The 12500-nt window shown below is 47.9% G+C and overlaps 1 protein-coding gene across 1 annotated transcript in view; it reads right to left on the reverse strand.

Annotated features, from left to right (window-relative positions):
• The window catches only part of tenm2 (teneurin transmembrane protein 2), a 230263-nt gene that overhangs the window by 38991 nt on the left and 178772 nt on the right, over positions 1–12500 (reverse strand). The window contains 4 exon segments of the mRNA XM_042075480.1: positions 3591–3614; positions 6325–6510; positions 6856–7056; positions 11089–11283. Of these exon segments, the coding sequence (XP_041931414.1) occupies positions 3591–3614; positions 6325–6510; positions 6856–7056; positions 11089–11283 (606 nt within the window).

Here is a 12500-nt window from a genome sequence, read left to right on the forward strand (position 1 = left end):
TTGATGAAAGCACTGTGGAAGATTTCACACAGTGAGATGAGATCCCCTCCGATCTCACACACCAGACATGTTCCGTGTGTAAGTGCTGAGTGTGTGCCGTGGACAGGTATGTCTCAGGTCTGTCATAACCTGACCAATCAGGGCTGAACGTGAATGACAGGGAACAGCCTGAGTAGATGCTTCCAGACACTTCCGCCCATTAGCCCTGATTCAGCCTAACCTGAGCGGTTAGCAGACAGACAGGCGCGCAATGAATCACTGAGCGCAGATACGCGGCTGTCGTCTCCACTGCTAACACACACAGCCCAGCGTGGGCGGATATGATTGGAGCAGAGCTGGTGTCGTGCCCCAGCCCCATTACAGAGTGCATCTCTCAGCCAGACACTATCCACCTTATTTGTGGAACCCTACCTCTGCCTGGCTTTCATTTCTGTCAAATTAACTAGAAAAGGGAAACACTAGAGCCTCAGGATGTGATACTGCACCATTATATTCACCTGCCACTGATGATGAACTGAACATTGCTGTACTATAACGTAGAGATACTTGGGGTTGTGTACCGTTTCTCTTTGGGTGCTATGTGTACTGGTTATTGGTGTTTTGTGTCATTGTTGTCTTACTGTTGTCTGTGGTGTTAATTCAAAGGAGGCGAAAGCGAAGCCTCTCAGTGGTTAATGTGGCAGGGGGAATTCGGAGTTCTTCCTGTGGCCCTACAATAGATGTCTGGCTAAATCTGACCATCTGCTGCAACACTGATGAAGCACACAGGCTACTGCTGACTCACCTGGGGCAGTCCAGACAGATGACCCTTTTTACCTTTTCATCTCCCGTAGGGCCTTAACTGGGCTGAGCTCTACCCCATACATCTCACAGGCCCTATCTCTACCCTCTATACATACATGGGATATATTGTTGTTGTTGTTGTTGTTATTGTTGTTGTTATTGTTGTTGTTTATATCCAACAGGGTCCTATCTCTACACTCTATACATCTCTCACATGGTTCAATCTCTTGACACAACTTGTATAGAGGCCAGAAAGCTTTGAACACTAAGTTTAGCCAATCAATGTGTCCCTTTATTAATGCATTCTTCTCCTTCCACTCTTGGTGACTGAGTAGACCAATCAGAAAAGCTGTTACTGCTGTGTGATGTGGAGCTGTAAACATGGGGCAGCCAGGTATTAAATCTGACTTAACATGGCACACCAGCTGAGAAATACACTGGGCCTGAGAGTGCTTCACTGCTGGGTCTCATACATGGTGCATGAGTCTGCCTGTGTGTGCCTGAGAGAGAGGTGTGGGGACATACAGAACAAAGAGAGAGAGAGAGAGAGAGAGAGAGAGAGAGAGAGAGAGAGATAGAGAGAGATAGAGAGAGAGAGAGAGAGAGAGAGAGAGAGAGGGAGAGAGTGACAGAGTGTGAGATTGTGAGAGTGAGAAAGAGAGTGACAGTGAGAGAGAATGATAAAGTGAGAGAGTTAGAGAGAGATGTTGCTGAATGAGAGTCAGAGAGAGAGAGAGAGAGAGAGGGAGAGAGATCTGGCCATTAGTATTCATTCTGTGTCTGCCTTCATGCTGACGCTGAGACAAAGTCATTCTGGTGCCTCCCGTTGCTTTGCTCCCCTGTATGCTGGGAAACACACACACACACACACACACACACACACACACACACACATGGAAACACAGACACATACACACACTCTCAAAGAACAGGCACAGGCAGAGACACACACACACACATCCTAACACATAGAACACACCCACCCACCCAATCTCTCTCTCCTGTATTTTCACCACACATCCTGCACCAGCGGCTCATGAAATTTAGCAATTATTTCTGGATTCCGGCACCTTTTTATCCCCCCCCCCACACACACACACACTCCTGGCACAGATCCAACAGCAGAAGTACACAGACTGACGTTGTGTGACTTGTCAGTGCAGGTAATGTGCACACACACACACACACACACACACACACACACACACACACACACACACACACACACACACACAAACATACACAGACAAAAACATTTGCATATGCGCAAAAACGTGTACTCACACACACGCGCATGCGCACACGCGCGCACACACACACACACACACACACATGCATCTGGGTCTCCTGTGTTCAGTCATGTGGGAACACAATTCCAGGCCTCAGACAGATGAAGCGCAGCAGGTGGGAGAGAGGAAGCTGACAACCACTGGATGTTGCTCCTCAGCCAGAGCCCATTAAACACACACACACACACACACACACACACACACACACACACACCCCTTCTGGTCTCCCTCTCTCTCTGTGTCTATCCATCCACCTTTTCTCTCTCTGTGTATCTCTCATTTTCACCTCTTTATGTATTCTCTCTTCATTTCCTCTCGCTAGTCTGTCTCTTGCTCACTGTGCATCTCTTTCTTTTGTCTCTTTTTATCCCCCCCTTTTCTCTCTCCCTTCTTCTCTCTCTCCCTCCCTTCATCTCTCCCCCCCTCCCTCCCTCTCTCTCTCTGCCCTAGTTCTAGGTTATGTAACCATCCCAGTGAGACGGTGAGGGCTTCTGTTCTGTACGTCTCCCTCAGAAGACGGTGGGAGGGAGACCAGGATGTTTTCATCCTCTGTGTCATTTGCAGACAAGGACATGGAATGTCAGGAGGTTTGGTGTATGTGTGTGTGTGTGTGTGTGGTCATGGAATGGGACTTTCCAAAGAAATCCAATAGACTCTGTCTCTACCCTGTTATGCTTTGCCATTTTAGGACACCCCAGATTCAATGACCCGTCAAGATCTAACATGAGGTAGACTGGCTGGACATCTAGTTTTGCCTTTAGCTGCAACTAAAGGGGAGGATGGACACTGGAGTGGGCAACTGTGGAGAAGGACACTAGAATGGGCCAGGACGCAGCCTAGAGAGCTTCATATGGAGAAGGACACTAGAATCGGCCAGGACGCAGCCTAGAGAGCTTCATATGGAGGAGGACACTAGAATGGGCCAGGACGCAGCCTAGAGAGCTTCATATGGAGAAGGACAATAGAATGGGCCAGGCAGCAGCCTAGAGAGCTTCATATGGAGAAGGACACTAGAATGGGCCAGGAAGCAGCCTAGAGAGCTTCATATTTAGAGGTTGAGATTTGTGGCTGAACCGCAACTATGTGTGTGTGTGTGTGTGTGTGTGTGTGTGTGTGTCTGTTTGTGTGCAAATAATGTTATCAGTAAGATCACATTACGTCACACAGCAATCCACAGATAAAAATCAAACAAAACAAAAAACATGGCAAACATTGAAATGTCAACCAAACACACGATTGCACACACCCATTTCACACCCTCCGCTCGAACCCTCCACCCCCTCTCCCCCACTAGGCATTGTCTACGTCACAGTCGCTAGTCTACAAGCGGCTAGACAGAGAGAGAGAGAGAGAGAGAGAGAGAGAGAGAGAGAGAGAGAGAGAGAGAGAGAGAGAGAGAGAGAGAGAGAGAGAGAGGATGCAAGCACACTTCTCTACAAAGCCCAAGCCCCACACGAACGCACTAGGAGGCGATGCAGCCTCAAGCTAGCACACAGGGAGAGCGACGAGATACCGTACCTGCGTCAATCACATCCCAATAGTCTGCATTGGAAAACAAAACAAACACACAAAACCAAACACAAACAAACAAACAATAAAAACAGACAGAGTGAACGTGTGATGAGAGGAAGAGAAGGGGGGGAGGGGGGTGGGGGTTGGGTTCAAAGGTCATTTTCATGCACAATGGAAATCAGATGATTACAACAAAAACAGCATAAACTCAGACATGAGGGTGCTCACAGTGCACGGTGTATGTGTGTGTGTGTGTGATTTAAGGTATTGTGAGCATGTTTTCATCTAAATGTATGTGTGTGTGTGAGTGTGTGAATCTAACTTATAAAAATATCTGTAAAATATCTGTCTCTTCATTGTGTGCATATATTCATGGGTATGCATATCTTTGTGTGTGTGTGTGTCTGTGTGTGTGTGTCTGTGAGTGAGAGAGAGAGTGTGTGTGTGTGTGTGTGTGCGCATGCCTGTGTGCATGAAAGAGAGGTGAGGCAGGTGGGGAATAAAAATAGAATCGGAGCGCTTTGCCTCCCCCACCCTCTCTGCCGCACGCGCGCGTGTGTGTGTGTGTGTGTTTGTTTGTGCATGTGTGTGTGTGTCTGTGTGCTGCAAGGTTCAAACAGGCAGACGGGCGGTGCTGACAGTAACGAGAACGAGTCGCCGTCCCACAGCACTCTGGGAGGAAATCAAAGGAGTCAGACGCAAGGCAGTCTGCAGCACGCCACTATCTGGGCTGCTGACGCCAATAATGTCTTCTAAATAGCTGAGCACACACACACACACACACACACACACACACACACACACACACACACACACACACACACACACACACACACACACACAGATTATACAACAATTTTCTCTAAAACACCCAGATACAACACAGATGCTTACACACACACACACCACACACACACACACACACACACAGATTACACGACAATTTTCTCTAAAACACCCAAATACAACACAGATGCTTACTTACACACACACACACACACACACACACACACACACACACACACACACACACACACACACACACACACACACACACACAATGTCATCTACCACCACACCAAAACACAAACTAGGAACAAACACAAAGAAAACATATAAGATGCATCAGTGACAACTGATCAGATGGATGGGAAGGAGCAAGCCCTGTTAGTGCTTCAAACATCCTCTTTCCTCTCTCTCAATTCCTTTCTTCAATTCATTCCTCCTTCACCTAACATCTCTCTCTCCCTCTCTCTCTACAGATGGAACTTCCTCTTCTTTTCTTTTCTTTTGTTCTCTGTATTTTCTCCAAAATATTCTATTCCATTCTTCTCTCCAGATATTGTGCAACTCAAGAACACGACTTTTACTTTTTCTTGTAACTTTTATTTTTACTTTTCTTCTGCTCTTCTACTTCTTCCTTTCTTTTCTCTCTCTCTGTATTCAGTCCCTCCCAAGAACATGCTCAGTCATTCCTCTCTTTTTTCTCTCTCTTTCTTTCTCTCTCTCTTTTCAAGACTCACGTTCATGCTGTGCTCTAAATATCACCTTGAGACGTATTGCCACCTTATGGCTTGTATGAAATTGAATTGAATTCAGTAAATTTATTGAATTCTTCCAGGAATGGACTTGGAAAACAGTGGCTCCTTGTTTAACCCCTGCCAGGTAGAGCTAGCTAGTTAAAGCAACACCAAAGAACTTTCCCTCTGTTGCACGCACGCTATTTGTTTATCCAGCACAGGCTTTACAAATAACAATGTCCACAGACAAGGTAGAATATGTTGCATGATTTATGGAAGTACGATGTATTGCGACATCAGATGCAAGTCACATTTGTAGTTTCTTATGTCTCATTCCATCAAACTACAGATCCGCTACCTGATCTGGCAAACTTACATAGTGCGGTTATAGCCGATAGAGGGTTGCGAAGCGAATGCAGAAGTGCCGTTCACCCTGTAACAAGTTGATGAACCACTGAAACGATTTTGGAAACATTATTTTAAGGTACAAAACTCTTTGGTGTTGCTTTAAAAGACCCCCCTCCAGGACCTGGTGCCTTAGTTCTCTAGTTAAACCAAAAAAGCTTTCAACATGTATTTAAATTCAGTGTACTAAGTGGATTTTTTACTTGCAAAAGTAAATGCTTCACCATTAAGCACTTCACCATGTGTCACAGTTACTTTCATTCAACACAGAGCTAAATATGGGTTACACCCCCCCCCCCCCCGCCCAACCCTCTCTCTCTCTGCCAGTGGAAGGTAAAACAACTGATGCGACAGAAACTGCAGTATTTTAAGTTCTTCAAAACTAGCCTTGCGTGACAGAGAGACACTGCTGGTGCAGTATGTCCCTTGTGAGGACCTGTAGAAAGAGCTGATATTCAGCCAGGCAGAGCACATAGAGTGAAAGAGATTCCATCCAGCTTCTACCATAATGTTATAACCTTATGCTATGATTTCTAGCAAATGTAAAAGCTGAAACACTAAGATCGTCCAGACATAAAGGCCCTAACTAAGTTTTCCATTCAATCTACTGTACTGTACTGTATCTAAGCACATAAACCACTAACACTAGGACTTAGCCATGTCTACTGTGCCCACTGTGCTGTAATATCAGCTACTAGCAGTACGACTCCTCCTGTGCTCATTATGTGCCATGCAAAAGGCCTGCTGCAGGTGTGCTTGCTGTTGAGACGTATAGAAGAGATAAGTGCCTGGGTCTGTGCTGGGCGTTTGCCTACCGATGGTGCAGTGTTCCCCGTTCCAGCCTGCCTGGCACTCGCACTTGCCGTCCTTGCAGGTGCCGTGCTTGACGCACAGCGGGTTGCACATGCGCTGGTCACACGCGGCGCCCGTCCAGCCCTCCTCGCAGCGGCAGGTGCCGCCCATGCACACGCCGTGAGTGCCGCAGTCCACCGAGCACACCTCTGCAGGGGGGAGAGGACACACACACACACACACACATAGACACACACACACACACACACACACACACACACACACACACACACACACACACACACACACACACACACAGACATAGACACACACACACAGACACACACAGACACACACACACACACACACACACACACACACACACACACACACACACACACACACACACACACAGTTGAGTGTGCAGATGAGTAAGCAGGCTACAAACCAAAATAACACAGTAACATACAATATTTTCCCCTATGCTGCTACATCTCTCTTTCATTGAAATATCATGCAGTTTCCCTCTTTCACACACACACACACACACTGACCAACAGAGCAGTCGGGGCCCATCCAGTTGGGGTCGCAGCTGCAAAGGCCGGTGTCTGGGATGAAGGCCCCGTGGCCGTGGCACTGGTCAGGGCACTGGGCCCGCGGCAGCTCGCAGTGGGGGCCGCCCCAGCCCGGCTTACAGTGGCACTCCCCATTCACGCAGATACCGTTGTTGGAGCACGTAGGGTCCAGGCAGTCCACTGGAGGGGACAAGACACACACACACACACACACACACACACACACACACACACACACACACATACACACACACACACACACAGTAGAGAGAGAGAGAGAGAGAGAGAGAGAGAGAGAGAGAGAGAGAGAGAGAGAGAGAGAGAGAGAGAGAGAGAGAGAGAGAGGATGTCATTATGGATTTATCTGAACTGATTGCATGCATACACACACACACGCACACACACACACACACACTACACAGTGTACACCTAAATATCCAAAACAAGGAGGACCTTCCTATATTCTGGGTGACAAACTGCCGCTTTACCAAACTGAACCACTGAGCTAGCCCAAACACATCTTTCAACCTAGGCTCTCAATAACAGTATGTTATTTCAGCACCACGGTCGTGGACAGCGCCCATAGGTAAGAAAGAAATGCTGTAAATAGCCTTGTATTGAGTGGTGTAGGGGCTATGAGTGACCTTTCCTCTACACGGAGTCTGTCAGTGTAGAGTGAGTGTGTGTGTGTGTGTGTGTGTGTGTGTGTGTGTGTGTGTGTGTGTGTGTGTGTGTGTGTGTGTGTGGTCAGGAATAACGGATCCTCCCCTGATAAAACACCCTCGGCATAAGGGCTGGTGGGCAGTAACACACACTTCAGATCTCACAATTCAGACGTTACTACACATAGACATAAACACTTCAGATCTCACAATTCAGACGTTACTACACACAGACATACAGTAAACACTCTGACATTCAGTGTGCAAGAATAATGTACTACCTCTTTTTTTGTCCCACACTGCATACACACACACATAAACAGACACATTCTGAGTGTGATACTGACTCTGTATCCCAATGTAGGCCACTAAAACTAATGATGTAAAAACACTAAATCACTTCAGACTGTTCAGTAGGAGAACTGTAAAAACAAACAATGTGATGAAGTGGGAATGCGAGTGCTTCTTGGAAATACACACACACACACACACACACACACACACACTCACACAGACACACACACACACACAGACACACTGTGCAGAGGAACTGGTTTATTAGCTGTTTGTTATTAGCCGCATGTGCTGAGGTCAACATTGTGAATTCCTAATGTTGACACGCAATAAATCAAACGGCCCACAGGGGGACATAATAAGATTCACTCAGGAGGATTTTAATGCTGCACTCCGCAATGCATGCCTTGGATTTTACATGCATGCACACATACACACACCCACCTACACACACACACAATACTCCACTAAAGACATACACACATGAAGACACATATAAATACACATGCACACCATAAACACACCCATGTGTGCGGACACATACACACACACACACACACACACACACACACACACACACATACACAAAGACAGACACACACACCTACACACATACACAGACAGACATAAGTGGCCTTTCATCCGAGCATGAGAAATCAATACACCATACACATACAGTATATGACTGAGAATGTGCAATTCCACTCTAATACCTCTCTCTTTCACCAACACATACACCCCCCCCCCCACACACACACACACTCACACACACTCACCCCCCCCCCCCACACACACACTCACTTATTGCCCTTCATGTCCCTGCCCTCTCCTTCAGCCCTCTCTCCTCCTCCCTCCTTCTCTCTCCACCCCTCTTCTCTCTCTCTCTCTATCCCTCCCCTCCTCATCCTTCTCTCTCACACACACAATGCCTCAGCAGAACTGACATTGGCTGTCAGGCTGATGGGAGAACCTACAGTGTTTAGTCAGAGGGGGAAAGTGTTTGACAAATTACCCATAACCTCCCACTACTCCCCACTACTCCCCCACTTCACCCTCCCCCCCCCCCCATTACATTTGCCTTTTCATGTCTATTCCACCACCCCACCCCCCACGCCCCCAAACCACACTGGACAGACAAAAACACCTCACTCTCCACTTTTTGCCCCCCTCCCCATACCCCCCCCCCCCATGTCTGGAATTGTCTGGGGTCGCCAGCTTCTGTCTGCGCTGCAGAAATTGCGCATCACAGCTATCGATTTTTGTGTCGCTGGCTCTTCGGGCAAATAGTTTGAGCGAGTCTGCAGCGATGAATATTACATTTGACGAGAAGATGAGAGGGGAGGGTGAACAGACGCAGGGATGAAAAGCAAGTGGGAGGTGTGTCTGACCTTGTGTCTAGCACCCCCCCCCCCCCCCCAAAACACACACACACACACACACACACACACACACACACACACACACACCCTGATGCACCTCTTTTCTATCGCTTCATTTCATCACTCTTTCTTCCTTCACCTTCTCTCCATTTCCCTTTGCTCACACTCTTTCTCTCTTTCTCTCTTACTCATTCACTCTCTCTTGGCCAGAGCCCCGAGTCGACGCTCTTTTAAATATCACTGTGTACTTGGGTAGCCCTGTCTGCCCACACACTGTCCACAGATGCTCACATTATCAACACTCTCTGTCAGCTACAAACTATCATTTCCCCTCCCTCTGGGTCTCTACCTTTACATCTCCTTTTCTCAATCTCCTTCTCTCCTCCCTCCTTCTCTCCACCTCCTTCTCTCTACATCCTTCTCTCCTCCCTCCTTCTCTCCATCTCCTCTCTACCTCCTTCTCTCCTCCCTCCTTCCCTCAATCTCCTTCTCTCTACCTCCTTCTCTCTACCTACTTCTCTCTACCTCCTTCCCTCACATCTCCTTCTCTCTACCTCCTTCTCTCCTCCCTCCTTCTCTCACATCTCCTTCTCTCTACCTCCTTCTCTCCTCCCTCCTTCTCTCCACCTCCTTCTCTCTACACCCTTTTCTCTATTCCCTCCTTCTCTTACACCTCCTTCTCTCCTCCCTCCTCCTCTCCCACCTCCTTCTCTCTGTCTCTGAAGGAGCTAAACTCTCCTGCACACATTGCAAGTTCATCAGTAGGGGGCCGATGCTGATGCCCGCTGGAGGCCAGATCTCAGATCCATAAGGCTGCCTCCAGGCCTGTGCTCGGGTTCTCCAGGCCTGTGCTCGGGTTCTGATGGATACTCAGATCCATAAGGCAGCCTCCAGGCCTGTGCTCGGGTTCTCTAGGCCTGTGCTCGGGTTCTGATGGATACTCAGATCCATAAGGCTGCCTCCAGGCCTGTGCTCGGGTTCTCTAGGCCTGTGCTCGGGTTCTGATGGATACTTCTGCTGCTTCACACATTAACTGCTGCTGCTGCTGCTGTGGCCCAAACTCAGTCACTCCGCAGACAGATGATCTGCTGATGAGCACAGGGACACGCTGGAGACGTCCATCATGGGAGCATACCTGTGTGTGTCTGTCTGTGTGTCTGTCTGTGTGTGTGTGTGTGTGTGTGTGTGTGTGTCTGTGTGTGTGTGTGTGTGTGTGTGTGTGTGTGTGTGTGTGTGTGTGTGTGTGTGTCTGTCTGTGTGTCTGTGTGTGTGTGTGTGTGTGTGTGTGTGTGTGTGTGTGTGTGTGTCTGTGTGTGTGTGTGTGTGTGTGTGTCTGTCTGTGTGTCTGTCTGTGTGTCTGTGTGTCTGTCTGTCTGTCTGTCTGTCTGTGTGTGTGTGTGTGTGTGTGTGTGTGTGTGTGTGTGTGTGTGTGTGTGTGTGTGTGTATAAATACGCTCACTGTTCAGACTGTCCTTTGGCTGGCCCTCCTCATTCAGTGTGCTTGCGGGGAGCGTCGGCCCAGATCCCTCAGCACACACTGCAATGACTGGGGGCTCATGCCTGACAGAGAAGACTGCAGCCAGACCATGCAGCAACATAACTTACAGGGTGGACAAAGAGAAGAAGTGGGACTTGCTTCTCTGTCACGGCATATCACACACACAAACACACACACACACACACACAGGCCCATGCATGTCCACGTGCTCTCTCTCACACACACACACACACACAGACACCAATAGACACAATACCCCCCCCAAACACATACACACAAACACACACACACACACACACACACACACACACACACACACACACACACACACACACACACACACACACACACACACACAGAGACACACACACACACTGACCCTCAGCACAGCTGTCTCCCTTGTAGCCCAGCGAGCAGACGCAGGTGCCCTGGGTGCAGGAGCCATGTCCACTGCAAACAGGGTCGATGCACTGGGTGACCGGCACGTCACACTCGGGGCCCTTCCAGCCGCTGTAGCAGATGCACGAGCCCTTATCGTACTGACCGTTCCCACTGCACAGCACTGGACACGCCGCTGAGACAGAGAAGAAGGAGAGAGAGAGAGAGAGAGAGAGAGAGAGAGAGAGAGAGAGAGATACACAGAAAGAGATGTTTAACACTCTTTTTCTAATCCGCATAACATTAAAACCACCAGCCATGATAAAAGGAAATGAAAGAAACACAATGGAACATAAATACTGTGGCCTGTCCACCTGACTCTTTAAAAACCACTTTAAAGACCATCATCTCCAGTGGGGGGAAGGGGGGAAGAGTGAGAGAGAGAAAAGAGGAAGAGCTTGATGGGACGAGAGGAGGTAGGATGGAAGGAGCAAGGGAGAAAAACTAGGGAAAAGTGAGAGAGAGAGAGAGAGAGAGAGAGAGAGAGAGAGAGAGAGAGAGAGAGAGAGAGAGGAGAGAGCAAAGAGGAAAGATAAATCAAGACAATGAAATGAAATCAAACAGTGGTTCACTTCCATGATACAGTTTAAATAGGAAGGGAAGCTAATGGTATGCTAATTAGCTAATTAGTTTATGCTAACATCAACATTAGTAGTAATTAGCGGTAGCAGCAGTGCTATTGCCATCTGTAGTATACCCACCACCAGTCTCAATACTTTTATAAAGTATACGCACAAGGGTTCAAAAAGGCAAACTCACTCATCCCCTTGTGTCATAATAGTGCCTCATGGGCTGACAGTAATACCCTGGTATATATATACCCGCTAGTCATCTCCTCAAGACATCCCTTGGAGGTTTTCTTTCTCAGCTGAAAGTGATCCACAGACATCAATGGGAAATCAGAGGTAAAAGGCAATAAAGAAACACTTAAACACTTGTAGAGTGAGTGTGTCGCTGCACCCGTAAGAGCTGCACTGCGCTGTGCTGTGAGGGGATTTGCTTCTCATTGAGAGAGGCTTTAGCTAATGTCCCTCAGGGAATTAAAGCATAACAACAGAACAAAGACAGGGGAGAGAGAGAGAGAGAGAGAGAGAGAGAGAGAGAGAGAGAGAGAGAGAGAGAGAAGGGGGGAGGTGGATGAATCAGTACTGTGTGTTTGTGTACTGAGTTTCTTTCTGTGACTTGTGTGTGTGTGTGTGTGTGTGTGTAAAAGTCTGTGGTTTGTGTATGTGTGCGTGTAAAACTCTGTGGTTTGTGTGTGTGTGTGTAAAAGTCTGTGGCTTGTGTGTGTGTGTGTGTAAAAGTCTGTGGTTTGTGTATGTGTGCGTGTAAAAGTCTGTGGTTTGTGTGTGT

This window comes from Alosa sapidissima, chromosome 20 (assembly GCF_018492685.1).
Source record: "Alosa sapidissima isolate fAloSap1 chromosome 20, fAloSap1.pri, whole genome shotgun sequence".
Taxonomy (NCBI): domain Eukaryota; kingdom Metazoa; phylum Chordata; class Actinopteri; order Clupeiformes; family Clupeidae; genus Alosa; species Alosa sapidissima.